The 19,189-nt window shown below is 37.0% G+C and overlaps 1 protein-coding gene across 6 annotated transcripts in view; it reads left to right on the top strand.

The window, feature by feature from the left end:
• The window catches only part of REV1 (REV1 DNA directed polymerase), a 95,617-nt gene that overhangs the window by 66,425 nt on the left and 10,003 nt on the right, over nucleotides 1–19,189 (top strand). For 4 of the 6 annotated variants that reach the window (XM_053925216.2, XM_053925212.2, XM_053925214.2 and 1 more), the window contains 6 exons: nucleotides 397–505; nucleotides 5,182–5,310; nucleotides 6,261–6,415; nucleotides 8,140–8,259; nucleotides 14,931–15,151; nucleotides 15,399–15,571. In XM_053925216.2, coding sequence (XP_053781191.1) covers nucleotides 397–505; nucleotides 5,182–5,310; nucleotides 6,261–6,415; nucleotides 8,140–8,259; nucleotides 14,931–15,151; nucleotides 15,399–15,571 — 907 coding nt within the window. The remainder of the gene's footprint in view (nucleotides 1–396; nucleotides 506–5,181; nucleotides 5,311–6,260; nucleotides 6,416–8,139; nucleotides 8,260–14,930; nucleotides 15,152–15,398; nucleotides 15,572–19,189) is intronic. The other 2 variants (XM_053925213.2, XM_045204770.3) reach the window with 1 other exon arrangement.

The following is a 19,189-nucleotide window of genomic DNA, read 5'->3' as shown; positions in this document are numbered from 1 at the left end:
TGAAAGCTACATAATTGTTTTAAGGTTATAGGCGGGGATTCATCTCCCTGATTACTTCTCAGCCTTGTCCATCTCAAGAGATTGGGTTCAGAGAGTATTTTATATTTAGTTTTTGATACATCTAAAAAAATTATTATTAAAACAATACTTTCAATTTATTCGAAGTTTATCTGATTGCTGGTGAAGAACTTAATGGAAGCAAACCATTTTAGCATTACAGATTTTCCTCTGTTAAATAAGGAGATATATAACAGTGGAGAGAACTATATTTGGAATTTATTGAACTTACATATAAATTTATTCTTATAAGAAATAAGTAGAAAATGTATTTCTTGAATGGAAGTTAAGGAAAACCAGTTTTTAACATATAATCATTAAATTTTATTATTTTTAAAGCAGATATGCCAGATTCATCACTGTGGGAGAATCAAGATTCTGCACAAACTAATGGAATTGATTCTGTTTTGTCAAAGGCTGAAATTGCATCTTGTAGTTATGAAGCCAGGTATGTAGAAATTAACTGTGTTGTAATACTTAGGGATAGTTAATTTATTTACTTATTTTTATATGATATTTGGAAGTGGATTCAGACATTATAGTGAAGCCTATGAATTTAAATATGTTACAGCCATGTTACAGAAAGAAATGTTTCTAGCCTTAATTCCTTTAGTTCTTTTTTTTCCAGCTCACAAATGCTAGATAACTTTTTAAAAAATTATTTAATTTTACAGATAAGGGAAGGAACGGAAAAAGAAACATCTATGTGCCAGAGATACATGGATCAGTTGCCCCCTGCAGGCCTCCAACTGGGGACCTGACCCACAACCCAGGCATGTGCCTTAACTGGGAATCGAACCAAGGACCTTTGGGTTTGCAGGGTGGCATTCAGTCCACTGAGCCACACCAGCCAGGGCTAGATAACCTTTACTAAATAGTTTCCTGATGAACCCATAGGTCCTACAGTGGAAATAAAAGAAATTGGACACTGTCATTTTTAAACCATTGTCTTTTGAAGCATGTCATTAAAGAATTAGATACTTCCCAATGGGAGAGGCTTTAGTGTTCATCTAGGCTATTCATTACTTTAATAGCTAAGAAAAATCCCTTGTAATTTAAACCCTTAATACTCAGTGTCTTTTTAAAATTACGTTAAAATTTGGTTGCCTACTAAGTTAAAAGTAAATAATTGAGTTACTTAATAATCTCACTTAAAATTGCAATGTTATCAACTTGTTGGCAATGATTTTGTGTGTTGATCTTTATCTTACAGTAACCTTCAACCCTAATTACAACTGGCTGTTTCAATACAAAAACAAACAGACACTATATATATATATATATATATATGCTTCTCATACTTTAAAAAAAATCAGTCATTTAAAAAATAATCTATTATAAGAATTATAAAAGTAGAGGCAGTAAGTGAATTGATTAATTAAAAAGAGCAGTCTTTATGTTTTTTTTCTTTCCTGATAACTAAACACAAAGATCATTACCTTTATAACACAGCAGGGATTCATACATTGCTGGCAAGTGTTAAAGTATTTAATTTAAAAATTATAAAAGCAGAGTCTTACCAGTTATATTTTTTACTCTTTTTTTTTTCTTTTTTTGAAAGAAAGGTAGCATCTTCATGGTTTTGTCCTTTACACTTTTTTTAAAATTGAGGTGTAATTCTAGGTGAACATCATAATGATTTGATATTTGTAACAATTTTTAGTCTTGATTAAAAGCTGGGGTTATTTGCCCTGGCCAGGTAGTTCAGTTGGTTGGGTGTCATCCCCTACACCCAAAGGTTGTGGGTTTGATTCCTGGTCAAGGCACATACCTAGGTTGTGGGTTCGGTCGGGGTGTGTATGGAAGGCAACCCAATGATGTTTCTCTGTCTCTCCCCCTGCCCTCTGAAAGTCAATACACGTATCCTTGGGTGAGGATTAAAAAAAAATTGGGGTTATTTAAACAAGTTTGGTCTGAACAGAAAATTTCAACTCAACATTGTCTAACCAAAATAGTTTGTTTAAAAATTTGCCAATTGTTTTATAAAAAGATATTTAAGACAAAAGCATCATTTATATAAAATTATAAAATATTTTAAATTATCTTCCACTTGTGACGTGTCAAACTTTTACTCCCAGGCTAACATTGCCTTTCCTGTTGACAAAATTGTTTTAGTTTTTTTCATTGTTAGTTGATAATATAGCCGAGCTGAAATTACTTGAATTAAAAAATAATTGTAAAATAAAAATATCTTTTGGATTATTATACTTTCGTTATCAGTGGCAAGTTAGAGCTGATCTTACATTGTGCCCAGTAGGTTGGTCTCCCCCCCCGGCCCACTGAGTTACTGAGTGGTGGTGACTTGTGTTTCCGATGGCTGGACAGTTGTGTCCCAGATCTGGAGGGTGTGATGAAGCCCAGATATTCTGTCAGACTTCAGATTTTGCTGGTTGGTGATGTGAAAGCTCCACCCTTGCTGTGCTGCCTCTGCAGGATCTCTCTTCTCACTCAGGCCCCCCACCTGAGTGCCAGATTGGTGTGCTGAGGCTGCCTCCAGGGTAGAAGTGTTGCCAGCTCCTGAGGATTCCAGTAGCTGCAGTTGTCTCTAGACTCCAGGTTTCTGCTGGGGTTTGGATAGTGGATTTGTATTGTGTCACAGACGGCGATTGTCAAGCTGAGTGTATGACAGAAACAACTGGGGTGACCATGTATGAGGGCCAAATAATATGTAGCAAACCATTTACGTGCCACTTAAGGTGGCAGATGTTTATTTTAAGGAGATACACAAAAGTGATGAAGATGATTTTGAGTGTAAGTTGGGGAAAACCCACAAAAACCACAGCAATGAGGTTTTTATTCTTTAATTGTTATTTTCCATTTTCTAGAAGGCTTATTGCTAATGAAGATCTCCAGAAAACAATTTTTGGACACCCTCCTGTGGTGCTAATGGTTATATTTTCTTTAAGTGGGAAAATTTGTTTTTAATAAGTATATTCATATTATATCAGAGATATTTCTGGGTTAGGAGTGGACCGGACTGTGGGGACAGTTAGCCCAGTTTTATGCATTGATGAGTTCTCAGTAAACAGATTAATAATGGAGTCAGCAAAGGATGGAATGTGAACGTGAGGTGGTAGAAGTCACAGAAAGGTAGGCTGAATATGTGGGGTCAGAAAATGCATTACTGTTAGTACTTTTACCCATACTTACTATAAATAATAAGCTTTGTATGTAAGTGAGAAGGTAGGTATGTGGATGAATAGATAATGATATACAAATACCCTAGAATCATAGGTTTTTAAGATTAAATCATTTTTAAACCTGTTTCCATGGGCTTTTGTAAGGACCCTTTGCTCTTCTCAATTAGTGATATGGATATCTTTTAGTATATCCAATGGACAGTGACAGTGATTTAGTGGTTGATTTGTTTATCCAACACCAAAAACAATTGTCTGAGTGTAGCATATTGCAAAGAGCATGATCTCTGCAGTGCAAACTGGGGAAAGGGATTCTGCTACCCATTCAGGAAGTGTTGATGATGTGTACCCTGTGTGCAGTTTTAGTGGGAAGAATAAGAAGTCATTGGAGTGAAGAGTCACTTCAGACTGTCTTGTAACTTTCTTTACTCATTTAAATTTTTGTTAAGTAAAATTTTTGAAAATGAAATTACTGTGAATGTAAGAATATGTTTATAGCAATTATATAACACATCCCTTTAAAAATGAATAGTTATCTGTGTAAGTTTAGCTTTTATATGCTGAACCTATATAGCATTATTGAAAATATTTTACACTGTTAATGTGCTCTTATGTAAACTTCTAAACTTTTATACAGTGTGTGTGTGTGCTTTCCTGCCTTACAAGGTCCATTGATTATATCCATCCATGGTGGGTGAGGGCAGAGACGTCCTTATCATCCTGAAGCCGGTTTTTGTTCACCATCTTTTACTCACCACCTTGCAAAATGCCTGAGACAGAAAATTTTGTTGAATGAATGAAATGTTTTTTTAACCATCTGTCAGCCATCACTTTCTTTACTGTCATTTCTCCTTCCTGTTAGATATTTTTCATCTAATAGGGGCTTTGCAGTTAGATGATTTATTACTGTTTTTGTGTATAGGAGAAATGCATGTGATTTTGCATTTTTTTCTAAGTTGGAGGATTCTTTTCCTTCTTGGCTCTCTCACTGGTGGTCTGAGATGGGGAGGGTGCCAGAGGCCTCTGAGTAATTAAAGACTATATATGTTTCTTAAAACAGGGGACACCTCCATACTAAGCCCTTGGTAAATACTTAATGAATGTACAATATGTGTGGAATAACCATTTGATTTATTTACGTAGGAATGTATAATCTGATGAAAACATTGCTTATTATTATTTTGCTTGTGTTTTCACCTTAATATTTTTTCTTGATTCATTGCACAGTGATAAAGTGGAATTTTGCTAATTAAGTATAATTCCACAATTATACTTTTGTGCTGAATGCTCCAAATATCAAAAGTGATGTGTGGCATTGAGAAACACAAAAGATTTAAAATTCACCATTTTCAGTTAGGTCCTTCCAAGTTCCAGCTATAGTCCAGACTGATGTCCTGCTATACACAGTGCTGTTGGCACCTTAGCCACTGTGGAGGCGCTTTTGGAGCGTGGAATTGGTCAGTTGGGAATTGGGTGGTGGTAGGATGAGTACTTTCTTTCTTTTTTTTTTTTTTGTCATGTAGCACTGTTTTGTGTAGTTCTTTTGTTTATATTCTTTGTCTTTGGGGCTTTGGGGGATGAGCCCTGGCCACATCATGCCATGTATCAAAAGAAAAGCTCTTTCATAGCCATTTCTTTCCTGTGGTGGCTGTGATGTCACCCAGCATATGGCAGCTGGCATATCTGCCAAAGGCCCAGAGATCTGCGTCTTAGGAGAACTTGTAATTGCAGGCAAGAGCCAAACCCTTTAATAACATATTTTGCCACATCTCCACATGTCATTTACACTAATCAGACAATTGTGTAATTTTCCTTTGGGGAGGGAAACAAACCTGTATGGTTTTTTAATGCTTATTTTTACCCCTAATGAGAATGGAGTTATATGAGAATTGGTATATTTGTGGGATATGCTATCAACATATTTGATATTTTATTTTGCATTTAATATTTTTTAGTATAACCTTCATCGTGTTCTCTTTCTCTCTAGACAAGTTGGTATTAAGAATGGAATGTTTTTTGGGTACGCTAAACAACTCTGTCCTAATCTTCAAGCTGTGCCATATGATTTTCATGCATATAAGGAAGTTGCACGCACGATGTATGAGACATTGGCAAGGTACCGTATATGATACCGTCACTGTGTGTATGCTCCTGCTTCTTCTGCCTGATATAAACAGAACCTGGTTTCTTTCAGATTGTCAGAATCACTTTTGCTAAACTTTTTTCTCTTTTAGGACCCTTTCCTCAGAATCCCAGTATGACAGTCTTCTCTTCTTTCTTTGAGCAACTCCAGTAATCGGTTGCACTGTCTTTTTGTACTGCTGAACTTGGTCAGAATCAAATGTAAAATCTGATTCTCTATTACATAACTTGTAGTCAGTGGTTCTAGTTTTCGTTTGTTTGTTTTTTAACATGGAACCATGGTGTCACATGGCAACTCTCCTCTTCCTTTTCCTCTTCCCTAGCTAATTAAAACAAGTCTTTGGGTGGATCATGACCAGAAACAAAAACCAAAATACTTCTGTGTGCTGGGGGTGTAAATGGTGTCCTTTTAGACAGGTATTGGGGTGAGGGTCACTATATACTGTACCCGATGCCTCCTACAGTGAATGGTGTGTAATTGTGGTATTTTTGTTTAGGACAGCACTGATTATTGGACAGATTTGTGTGATTTTTTTGTTCTTTAAGAATTCTGATAACCATGTCTGAAAATTTTTTAGATTATATGTTGACAGTTCTCACTCACTCACTACTTTTCAATTATTCAGAGGTTTACAAAGGTATTCTCAGTATAGAGACACTGGAATGATAATTTCTGCTGTGTAGATAATATGGAAAAGGAGAAAATACTAACTAATTAACTTTGTGTTTAAAAGTTAGGTGCCTAAATGATGACATTTAGGCCAGTTTAGTGAAAATGCTAATTTTTATTTATTTTTTTGTCATCTTAAGTCTTTTAAGGGAATGTTGAAGAAAGATACCATGGAAAGGCTGTATTTTGCAACATCTGTGATTATGGGTGGCTAGCTGTAGCTGTGCTTCATTGCCTTTGCTTTGTGTTGGCAGCTACACACATAACATCGAAGCAGTCAGTTGTGATGAGGCACTGGTAGACATCACTGAAATCCTTGCAGAGACCAGACTTACTCCTGATGAATTCGCAAATGCCGTCCGCATGGAAATCAAAGACCAGACGAACTGTGCTGCCTCCGTTGGAATTGGTCAGTGTCTAGCTTCTCTCCTATTGTTCACATCACTCAAAGCATTGCTTTGGGATCATTGACTGTCACTTAATTTTTAGGAGTGATTTTTAGATTCTGCTTTTATTACCCTAGCATTGCTCAACATTGTGCAGTACATGAGATAAAAGTGTTGGAAATGCAAGTAAATTGTTGATAATATCTTTAGAATAAACAAGTGAGAATATTTCTTTTTCTTCAAAAATGGGGAGAATTGAATTCAGTATTTATAAATAATGTATGTTTTTTTCAGAAGTGCACAGAGGCCGTGTGTAAAGCAGAGTGGTGTGGAGATGGGAAGTTTAGTGTTGTTAAGTTTGAAGCCTGTCGTAATTAAGTTACTTTCTGAACTTGAGCAGTTCCAGAAGTCACCCTCATGACAGTGCCCTCAGTGATGGTCTCATTGCACCCCGTTATGTTTTATCCTTAAGCCCTGCACTTTGTTTCTTCAGTTAACTCCCATCATTTATCTTTCTGTATCCTCTGGAACCCTCTCTCTCATACCACAGCTTCCCCGAGTCACCTCGTCATTTCGGAACCTACTCAGTACCTCTTGCCACGGTACCTCTTTTCTTGCCCTTCTCTCAAGTGGATCCAGTTTGTACCTGCCATGCTCTGTATGCCACAGCCTTGAGAGGGAGGGAGAACTTTATCTTGATTCCCTCCTCCTGCCCTCTCGCTAAGATCAGATTTATTCATAGCCTCCCTCTGTTACTAGCTAGCCTGCCTGGTGTTTGGCCTGCAGATCCTTCTCATCATTTATTTAGGACTTACCCTCTGTGGTCCAGTATTAGGCACAGGTTTGGATTTTGGGTGGGGTTTTTTTTTTTTTGTATTTTTAATTTACAGGGGTGACGATATGCATTCTTTCTTTTAAATTCAAGCACATGATTAAAATTTCCACGTGATATTTCCTCTTGTCAGCCCCCTTTTCTTCTTTGGAACCCACCATATTTATCATTTTAGTGTGACTTTGTAGAACTTTTTTCCTCATGAATATCTATATGCCTACCCTGGGAAAACAGATAGTTTTTACATAAGTCTTCCTAATATTAAGACATGTCGTTTATATAAGTCTTCCATAATTTTAGGAGATATGATTATTTACATACAAGTTCCCCTGATATCTTAATTTATCAGGCCCCTGACACCTTCCCAGCAGTCTTTGCTCTAGTTTTCATGTTCATACCCACACCTTGGACCTCCCTGTCAGTATCCGTCTTTATTTCTAAATCTCTCAGACCCTCAATTTCTATCACACGTGTTCTGACCATAGAGTGAGACTTCTGGTTCTTTGGGCATTCTTTTTTCCCAGGTTGATAGCATTCATTTGGCCCTATTTCCCTATCTAGCCTGGATCTGTTGTTAGTAAATGAACTAATTTCTGATTACTGCCCTCAGCTTCCATAAGTCACAATCATTAGCACTACTTTCCCCACTCCTTTACCAGGGTAGGGCATGTTGAAAAAGATACTTATTTTGAAACAAAGAGTAATCTCTGTCCAGTAACCATGCTGGTTATAATCTGTTATACTTAACAAAATTCTGCCAGCTTTATACTGTATTTGAAATGATCAGTATTATAAATTATTTATTTTCATTGTTTTTAGAAATTTGCTCAGTAACATGTCTTTGTTAAGAAATTTAAAAATTGTGGTGAGTATTTCTTGAACAACTTTTGTTTTTGTTTTTGTTTTACTGTATAGGTTCTAATATTCTCTTGGCTAGAATGGCAACCAGAAAAGCAAAGCCAGATGGCCAGTACCACCTAAAACCAGAAGAAGTCGATGATTTCATCAGAAGCCAGCTAGTTACTAGTCTACCAGGTAAACACAAATCTTTTCTTTGTAACATTTACTATAAACATTTATTAGTATTAGAAGTTTATGTTATATCTGTTTCCAAAACATGAATTAAATATTTTGTTTATTTTTGAGTACCATGAGAAACAAAATTTGGAATTTCAAAATGAGTGTCTCAATTGATTTATCAGGACCTTAATGTTACATTTACTTTTGCTTCTGATGTGTTTTACTTTTAAGTATTTCTCGAGTAGCCAGATAAGGAATTCTAAAAAATCATTTAAAGTGAATATGATGAAACTGGATTTTGGTCTTCTAAATAAATCATAATTGAAATAGTGTACTTCTAGGTCAAAGATAAAATTTTGAGAATTAAGTCATCTATTTATAAAATTATCCTGTTGGACTAATGACATTTTTTTTAATTTTAATTAAAAGTATAAAGTATATGGACCATATTCAGAATAAAACCTAAAGATGAGGTAATGTGTTTGATTAACTCAAAGGTTGAAATAAAACTTCCATTTATCTACATCTTTCCTGCCAAAGGGGCAGCATTTAGTTATTTTACATTTTTGTGTAGTTACTGTGTGGCTAGCTAACCTAACAGGTAAAATTTTTCCATGGAGAAATCATCAAATAATAGTTAATTATAACTGAAAAATGGTTGCTTTTTAAAAGGCCTTGGACAGTGCTCTGTCAGGGTGGCTCAGTTGATGGAGCATTATCCTGGGTACCAAAAAGTTGCAGGTTCGATCCCTGGTCAGGGTATGTACAGGCGGCCACTAATTGGTGTTTCTCTCTCACATCAGTGTTTGTCTCTCCTTCTCCCTTTTCTCTCTAAAATCAATAAAAACATATCCTCAGGTGAGGATTAAAATAAATAAATACATACATACCTTGAATAGATATAATTTGGGGGGGGGGGTAGGACAATTCCTTTCACAATTAATAAATATTTAGACTTGCTTTCTATGGTAGATGTCTCTTCCTAAGAAATTTTTCTAAACCACCTACCAGTCCGTGATACTATGTCAGATAACCCTCTCCTGTTGGCTATAAAACAGCCTGTATTAGCTTCATAAAGTGCCCTTGTGTTTGTGGTGGGAAAGTTCAAGAAGCACATTTTTTTTTTAAGATTTTATTTATTTATTTTTACAGAGATGGGAAGGGAAGGAGAAAGAGGGAGAGAAACATCAATGTGTGGTTGCCTCTTGCACACCCCATGCTGGGGACCTGGCCTGCAACCCAGGCATGTACCCTGACTGGGAATTGAACCTGCAACCCTTTGGTTCACAGTCCGGTGCTCAATCCACTGAGCCACACCAGCTAGGGCCAAGACAGCACATTTTTGATGAAAGTTTTTAATTCATTCATTTGTTAAAGATGAATTTAGTGGTATTTTTAGGTGCGTATTCTTAAGACTAATAAAAGTATATCTGAACTAAGAAATTTCTGTTATAGGCCATAAAATATTAAATGACCAAAAGCCATTTTATGATGGGTTAATTTTGAAGCTTCCTGACCCCTAATAAATAAAAGAATATATTAGTGTCAGAAATGTGAAATATGACATTGTGATGGTCCATTTGAGGTTAAATTCAAATAATTAACCTTATAACAATCAAGCTAGCAATTACAGCAGGTCCTTGAATTATGTCATTTGTTTCAATGTCATTTTGTTTATGATGTTGATGAGGAAAAAAACTTCGATTCACTGTTGGTGTGGAGTTGGTGTGTTCTCCCCATGTCTGTATGGGTTTTCTTCAGGAACTCTGGATTCCTTCTACATCCCAAAGATATTCATGTGAGGGGAATCAGCATGTCTGAATTGTCCCCAGGTCTGAGTGAGTGTGGGTGGCCCTGCACTGTAAGGGTGTCCCTTCCAGGGTGGGGCCCGGCCTGGTGCCTTGAGCTGCTGGGAGAGTCTCCAGCCACCACTGGACTGGAGTCAGCAAACTGGAAAAGAATACTCTTACTTGGTTTTATTACTCTTTCTTAAATGTATGCAGAGCTCACATTTATGTCAATATTTAATATTGGAAGTGATTAGGATCTTTATTTAGAAGTTTGGTGATGTTTTTTGACCCGAAATATGCTGCTGAAAACTTAACTGTTGTTTATATCAACTACTGTAGGGTTAAATTGATTTTCTTATACCTTTTTTCACTTAAAGTCAAATTTCCAAGAAACTATTGATGATATGTTAAGTGAAGAATTACTGGACCTATTTGGACAACACAATTTAAATTATACATCTTACTGCAATTTTATATAAAAAAGAACCAGTATATTTAGAGCTACATGTGAAATTTGAGTTCAAGTTTATTATTCCAGCCATCTCTAGTAGTTTGCTATAGCTGCCATAGCAAAATACCACAAAAATGTATTTTCTCAAGATTCTGGAAGCTAGAAGACCAAGGTTGAGTTATATCAGTAGGGTTGGTTTCTTGAGAAGCCTCCCGCCTTATGGCTTATAGATAGATGTCCATGTTCTCTCTGTGTCTTCACATGGCATTTCCTCTGTGTGCATCTGTGTCCTGATCTCCTCTGACAGGGAAACCAGTCATGTTGGATTAGGGCCCACTCATATGACTTTGTTTTACCTTCCAAGGCCCCGTTTCCAATTATAGTCACACAATGAGGTACTGGTATTAGGATTTCAACGGAGGAATTTTGAGGATACACATTTCAGTCCATAACACCATCTTTAAATGAATCATTTTTGTAGGGTTTATTTATTCGTTGGTATTTTTACACAGAAATAAGAGAATGTTTAGTTCCTTGGCCTAGCAATCTTACCTTTCCCCTCTGTTTGCTTCCTGGCTAGGGGGACTTGATTTAATTTTTTGAAGGGCAAATATGAGGTTACATGTCCTGGTTGAGTTCTTAGGCACAGCCTTGAATGTCCTAGTGGATGGATGTGTGAAAAATGGGGACAGCAAGGTTGGCTTCCTCTGGTAAGCTACCTTCTCATGCAGCATTCTTTTGTCTTCAAAAACCAGTTCTGTTCTCCCAAAATTGTATGATTTTCATGTGTTTAAATTATTGGCTATTATAAAATCCCGAAATTCTTAATTTAGAACATTTCAGGTATACAAAATGTCAGCCTTCTCTGTTATCCCTGTCCTGAAGGTGGCATTATAATCCATAGTTTCTCAAAGTGTGTTCTACAGGGTACAAGCTGTTCTTAAGGATTCCACATACGTAACGGGACCTTCATAGAGGAGGGCCCACACAGTAAGAGTTCTGAGAATTCTTACGATAAAGAAACCTATTTGTTAAAAACTAGTAATCTCCCAAAGATATTTGAAGATGGATATATAATACCTGTTAGCATCTTGTGGAGCATACTTTGAGGAGATTTTGCTCTCTGGCCTATAACCAGGAGAAATTCGGTGTTGACACACCTTGCTTCTTGTCTCCAAAAGCTCTCTGTGGCCTTAAATATTTATTATTTATTAGCACAGTGTGCCTCACAATAATAGAGTTATTGTAGCTACATAAGAAGGAAAAACATACTAGTTAAGTTTGTTTTAGGGAACTCCACAGAATGGAGGCTAACAAATAAATTACTTAATGAGATCTAGTTATCTAATGAAAGACTGGATTGTCCCTGAAAACTGTTTAAGTACAATAGCTATTTCTGTGTGTTCCTTGGATCTTTTCAAGGCTTTTCACCCTGTATGAGTGCCCTTAATTTAAGGACCTTTTCTGGCCTACTCGGGGTTTCTGCACTCAGTCTGTGGTTTCCATGTCTTTATTCGCACAGAAATACCATGAGCATGTACATAAAGATCTTTGTGGTCCTGATACGGTAGCCCTAGCCAAGGGAAGCTTAGTGGCACTAATTAAAGTTAAATAAAACTAAGATCTACTTCTTCAGTTGTACTAGCTACATACCAGTGCTCAGTAGCCACCTGTGGCAAGTGCCAACTAGATTGAACAGCACAGGTACAGCATGTTTCCACTATCACAGATAGTTCTGTGAGACAGTGCTCATGTAGTTGTGAAAGCTTTATTCTGACACTTGACTCTCCTAGGGCTCTGTTGGGATGTCAACTTCTGGGTGCCAAGGAGGGGACATTGATGGCCATTTCTAATCTAAAGTAATTGTTCTCATTCAAGGATAGATACCAAGTCTCTGTCCCAGTGGCTTGACCAGGAACTTCCACATCTTTGATTTTCTTCTACCTTTCTCAGAGACTTGGTTCTAAGTTAGCATATCGTCCTTCACTTTGCCTCTTTAGGTGGATGCACTCAATGTGAGCCTCAAGACCCTGTTACTTTCTCCTTAGCCATGCCTCCATTTCTTATAAACACTTACATGATGCAGTCAATTAAACTAGCTATTCTCTCAGGGTTTTGCTGCTGATTCCATCCTTAACTTTTCCACCATGTTTCTTTCTCTTCCTATTTCTCTAAGATCAATAAACATATCTTGAGATGGCATGTTGAAAAAAATCACATTCTTTTGAGACCTTACATAATACATACTTGAGAAATTTTGGTTCACCTATATGTGGAGCCCAAATTGAGAAGCTTCTAGAAATTACTAGCATGATTTGCATAAAAAATTCTTTAATTTAGAAGCCTAGGACTCCTGGTAAAGATGGAGGAGTAGGTAGATACATTTTGCCTCCTCTCACAATCAAAAGAAGGACAACTAGTTTAGAAACAAAAAACAACTGCCAGAAAATCAAAATATGGAAGTCTGACAACCAAGGAGTAAAAGAAGAAACATTCATCCAGATCAGTAGGAGGGGTGGAGGGGACTCGCGACAGTGGCTGAAAGACCAGGGCAGGCAAGGCGGTAACTGGCAGAGTGGGTGGTCCCACATTTGTGTGTGGATAAACTGATAAACCAGGAGGAACAACTGGGGAGCGAGACAAAACACACAACCCAGGTCTCCAGTGCAGGGAAATAGAGCCTCAAAACCTCTGACTGAAAAAACCTGTGGGGGTTGAGGTGGCAGGAGAAACTCCCAGTCTCATAGGAGAGTTTGTTGGAGAGATCCACAGGGTTCTAGAACATACACAAAACCACCCAACCGGGAATCAGCATCAGAAGGGCCCAATTTGTGGATGGCAGGGGAAGTGACTGAAAGCCTGTGGAGAGCTGATCAAGCTGCATTATTCCCTCTCAGACCACTCCCCCACATAAAGCACCACAGTGCAGCCACAGGCATTGCCCCACCCTGGCAAATAGCTAAGGCTCCACCCCTAACTACTTAACACATGCACCCAAACATAAAAATATGGCCCAAATGAAAGAACAGATCAAACCTCCAGAAAAAATACAACTAAGCGACGAAGAGATAGCCAACCTATCAAGATGCACAGTTCAAAACACTAGTAATCAGGAAGCTCACAGAATTGGTTGAGTATGGTTGCAAAATAGAGGAAAAAGTGAAGGCTATGAAAAATGAAATAAAGGAAAATGTACAGGGAACCGACAGTGAAGGGAAGGAAACTGGGACTCAAATCAATGGTTTATAGCAGAAGAAAGAAGTAAACACTCAACCAGAACAGAATAAAGAAACAAGAATTCAAAAAAATGAGGAGAGGCTTAGGAACCTCCAGGGATACTTTAGACGTTCCAACATTGAATCATAGGGGTACCAGAAGGAGAAGAGGAAAAGCAAGAAATTGAAAACTTATTTGAAAACATAATGAAGGAGAACTTCCCCAATCTGGCAAAGGAAGTAGTCTTCCAGGAAGTCCAGGAAGCTCAGAGAGTCCCAAAAATTTGGACCCAAAGAAGCACATACCCAGACACATCATAATTACATTACCCAAGATTAAAGATAAGGAGAGAATCTTAAAAGCAGCAAGAGAAAAGGAGACTATTAGCTACAAAGGAGTTCCCATAAGACTGTCAGCTTATTTCTCAAGAGACCTTACAGGCAAGAAGGGGCTGGAAAGAAGTATTCAAAGTCATGAAAGGCAAGGACCTACATCCAAGATTACTCTATCCAGCAAAGCTATCATTTAGAATGGAAGGGCAGATAAAGTGCTTCCCATATACGGTCAAGTTAAAGGAGTTCACCATCACCAAGCCCTTATTATATGAAATGTTAAAGGGACTTATCTAAGAAAATGAAGACGATCAAAAATATGAACAGCAAAATGACAACCAACTCACAACTATCAGCTGAAACCTGAAAAAACAAAAACAAAACAAACTAAGCAAACAACTAGAGCAGGAACGGATTCACAGAAATAGAGATCACATGGAGGGTTATCAACCGGGAGGGGGTGGAGGAGAATAGGAGAAAAGGTACAGGGAATAAGAAGCATAAATGGTAGGTAGAAAATAGACAGACAGGTGGAGGTTAAGAATAGTATGGGAAATGGAGAAGCCAAAGAACTTACAGGTATGACCCATGGACATGAACTAAGGAGGGGGAATGATGGTGAGAGGAGGGGTACAGGGTGAGGGTAATAAAGGGAAGAAAAAAATGGGACAACTGTAACAGCATAATTAATAAAATATATTTTTAAAAAATTCTTTAATGAGATGCTTCAGTTACATTAAAATTTTTAGGGGTGATTATTTAAATAATTTTGTATTTAAATTATTGAATTGATTTAATAGTTAATAAAATTAATCTGAATTAATAATTCCATATTGATAAAGTATTTTTCATAGTTTATGTGCAGAACTAAAGAACTCAATATATCCCCTTTCCTAGGAGTTGGACGGTCGATGGAATCCAAACTGGCATCTTTGGGAATTAAAACTTGTGGAGACTTGCAATATATGACCATGGCAAAACTCCAAAAAGAATTTGGTCCCAAAACAGGTCAGATGCTTTATAGGTTCTGCCGTGGTTTGGATGATAGACCAGTTCGAACTGAGAAGGAAAGAAAATCTATTTCAGCTGAGATCAACTATGGAATAAGGTTTACCCAGGTACTGATTTCTCATTGGGTGTTGCCTTCAATTGTCCTTGATATTTTCACATAGTTCTATCTTGTCAAGTGGACCACACTCTTGGTGCTAGACATTAAGCCTTAAAACTTGCTATTCCTAGAGCTTGCAGAATCGTTTCTTTAAGTAGATTCTCAGCAAGATAGTGAATGATGCGCATGTATAATATTGAAATTGTTAGGTATATAGGACATAATGTGGGAGCTTTTCTATGTATGTCTTTCCGTAGCCCAAAGAAGCAGAAGCTTTTCTTATGAGTCTTTCAGAAGAAATTCAAAGACGACTTGAAGCTGCTGGCATGAAGGGTAAACGCCTGACTCTCAAAATAATGGTACGAAAGCCGGGGGCCCCTGTAGAAACTGCAAAATTTGGAGGCCATGGAATTTGTGATAACATTGCCAGGTAAACTTATCTTAAAAATAATATTGGGTATTAATATTTCAGCACAGGTTATTATAATTATAGAAAACCAAGGAAGCATATAAATAAAGATCTGTAAACACTGATGTTATTTGATATTCTGTAGAGCCAGGCCTCGGCCTAAGGCCATTTCAGTTACGTTAATGTGGTCAGGTTCAGTCAGTCACATGATCTTTTAGCAGTAGGTCAGCCTGTCAATATGTTCCTGACCTTTGGCAGCCCATCCTTGAGTTCTTCAGGGTGCTGACGTAGGTGCATGGACACAAAGAGAAGGAAAGGCCTACCACCTGCACCTACAAAGATGGTTGGGGACTTGGTGAAAGGGACCCATTGGGAAATTGTAATATAGTAATTTAATAAATGATTTGAATGATAAATTTGCTTCATTTAGGGAGGTCTAATTTCTGTTTGTGAAAAGATTATCATTGTAGTCTCTGAAAACTGTTAGAACACATTTAAAAATCCTGTGTTGTTTTTTTTTTTAATTTGAGGGCAACAAATATAAAACTTCAGTTAAGAATTGTGACCAATATGAAAATACTTAGTTTTGCACACCATTTGATACAACACTGTACACTGTATTATATCTGTTGGTCAACCAGAGCTTTGAGACTTGGACCCTGAAAGCCACACAGAGGGAAAGCAAAGCTCACGGCAACTGTACGGATCGCGTTCACACGTTTATAGTGATGCTGCTAAGAGTAATGAGATGGTGTTGTCAATCACAGAAACCTTCCAGCTTTGTCATAAATGCCTTTGTTTACCAGAAAAACAGAAGTTACAAATTACACACTAAACAGCATAACTTAATAAAATACATTGTTACGCAGTTGGTAATCTTGAACTGTTATATTTACCTATTTTAATGAACATTTGACGTACCCCTATTTCAAGTGGTAGTTTCTTAAATACAGTGATAGTGGTCATTTCTATAATAAGTTATTAGGGCATTACTCTGGATATAATTCTCTTTAAACATGGTTTCTATGGGAAAATCAGGCCCAGTTTATAATATTACTGCCTTTTCTGGTATTGTAACCTGGAGCTTTATTTGTTCAAGATACATGGAAAGAATTGTCCAAAAATGAAATAATTTTCCTGTGGAAGGAGAACTGGTAGTAATTAGAGTTTCCTTTTGCCATGTATGCAATTTTAAATATCTTATAGTTACTTAGCATTGTATGTTGTGGTGCATTCAACAGTACTTAGGAGCTCACTCTGTCTAATCTTATTAAGAAAATCAGCCTTTATGGCATCTTGTTTGGAAAACTGGGTTGTCCAGAAATCTAATTACAACATTTTAAAAACTGGGGTTTATTATACTTTATTCCCCCTGAGGATAATACAATATTTATTCAGCTTTTTTGTCCACATGTATATGTTTACTGTTGTTGGTGTATTTCTTTCTTTTTTGTCCTGAACTTAAAAGTTTTATTATGAAAATTTTAAACATATAACACAAAAGTAGAAAGAATAGTGTAATGAACTCCCATGTACCCATCACCTGATTCCCACAGGTGCTGTTTGCTCCCCTTGCCCCTGGTGATTCTGACGCACATCTCAGCCGCTATGTCATTTCTTCCCCAGTGTTTCAGTGTTCACCTCAGACCAGATAAGGGCTCTTTGTTTAATAACACAAGTAATAAAATCCACATTTTGCTGTGCCCTTAAAATAGTAACTTTGGATGATACATGATGCAAAAGGAGCACATGAGTAATTGTGAAACAGGTATCATTTTATAAGTGTTACCCAGATGTAGGTAGACTGTAAGGCATTATCTCAAATCTAATTTTGTGGTGGTATTATGACTGCATAAGAAATGCTATAGGTGAGGGATCGAGAAATATTATAATACAGACCCTGTATCTCCTCTAATTCAGAGGTTGACAAACTACTTCCTGTGGTCCAAAGGCAGCCAATGGCTTGTTCTTACATTATTGGTGTGAAGGAGGAATGATTTTTATATACGAGCTTGTGAAAAATGAAGAATGTGGAAGAGACCACTGGGCACAAGTTATTTGCTGTCTGGCCCTTTACAGAAAAGTTTGTGGATTCCTTCTGTTAGACTTACTGCGGTTCTGCGTTTCACCGTGTACGATGCGCTCCCGTGTATGCTGCACACCCACGTTTTTGGCCCAAACCTACACGGAAAAATGTCTTTTGTTTTAATTTTTCAATTCATTTTTTTATTTATTTGTATTTAGGTACTTGTTTTTTCTATTATAAAGGAAATTTAGCATTTATTTTTTAATATATTATGGTACAAGACATTTTATATAACATAATTACAAAATGTCAGAACAGATAACAAGGTATTTCAGGCACTACCCATGTATAATGTGCATCCTTAATTTTTCCCTCAAAAATTTGAGCCAAAAAATACACATTATACACAGCAAAATACGATAATGTCCAGTTGAGTAAATTAAGAACTGGTCTCCACGTTCTGTATTTCTTCAATTTCTTATACTTGGCCTTAACCAAAAGCTACCTCACAATCATGTGACTTACAGATTCCAAAACATTGTGAAATTGTAATAGAAACGACAGATTTTAAGTTGCGTGTCAGAGCTACAGATTGAGGTCTGAGAGCTGTAGATTGAGGTCTGGCTTCATTATCCATTTAGGAAAAATTTTCTTATAACACTTTTCCTTTCAGGAAAAGAATTTCCCCCCCTTGGAGTTCTTTTGTTGTATAGGTGTTTTTAATTTGAAATATATACATATATTTAATCAAAGTAATGCATGTAATTGACAAGGTGTCATATACTTTAAGTCCTCTGCACTTGTCCCCTGCTCTGAGTATCATTTTTTTCAACTTTTTAGTGGTTTTTTCTGGTCTCTACCTCCATATTTTTAGATATGTACTTAAACTGCTATTTCTAGCTTATTTCAGTTCAGTTTTGCAAAATGTTTACTGACTTTCTGTTGTAGATGAGGATTTATTCTCTTTTCTATTGTCAATAACTGTTTCCCTGTATGTATATATCTTCGCCCCTAATAAAGTCACTGGTTTTTGGTTCAGTCACTATCTAGGGTAACATTGTTATAAACATAAAAATACTGTACAGTCTGATCCATGTCGTCCACTATGATTATATTTCCTCTCCTGTATCTTGTTTTGCTTGTTTGCTTTTGCGTGGATTTGGAAGAGGTTCTTCCCAGTACGTTTCAATACATTGGCAATCTATTGATTTGATCTTTTTACTTGGAGACCTCTCTCTTAGGGTCCCCCAGGCTGCTACTCTAGTCTGGATCAGTTTATTTTAAGACCTCCTGCAAAGCCTTCTCTGTCTGTGTTGGATCCCTGTTTTCCTCCTCCTGGTATCTTACTGAGAATGCATGTCTGTACGTATCTTTGAGCCTGTGCGACTATCCTGGTGCTCGGTGGTTTTGCTGACTTAAAGGTTGTAATGATAAGTTATAAGTTAGAAATCATTTTCCTCAGACCATTTAAAGGCTCCGTTTTCATCATTTGTTCGGGATTGCTATTGAGAAGTTCAGTGCTCTTCTGGTTGCCTGTTTTTATAGGGCCTGTCCTTTTCCTCTGGAACTTGCAGAGCCTGTGTCTCAGGGTTCTGGAATTTTATTGTCTGCTC

Source organism: Desmodus rotundus, chromosome 5, assembly GCF_022682495.2.
Source record: "Desmodus rotundus isolate HL8 chromosome 5, HLdesRot8A.1, whole genome shotgun sequence".
Lineage (NCBI taxonomy): Eukaryota > Metazoa > Chordata > Mammalia > Chiroptera > Phyllostomidae > Desmodus > Desmodus rotundus.
The sequence above is the reverse complement of the archived record's forward strand: the minus strand, read 5'-3'. Positions and strand labels throughout refer to the sequence as shown.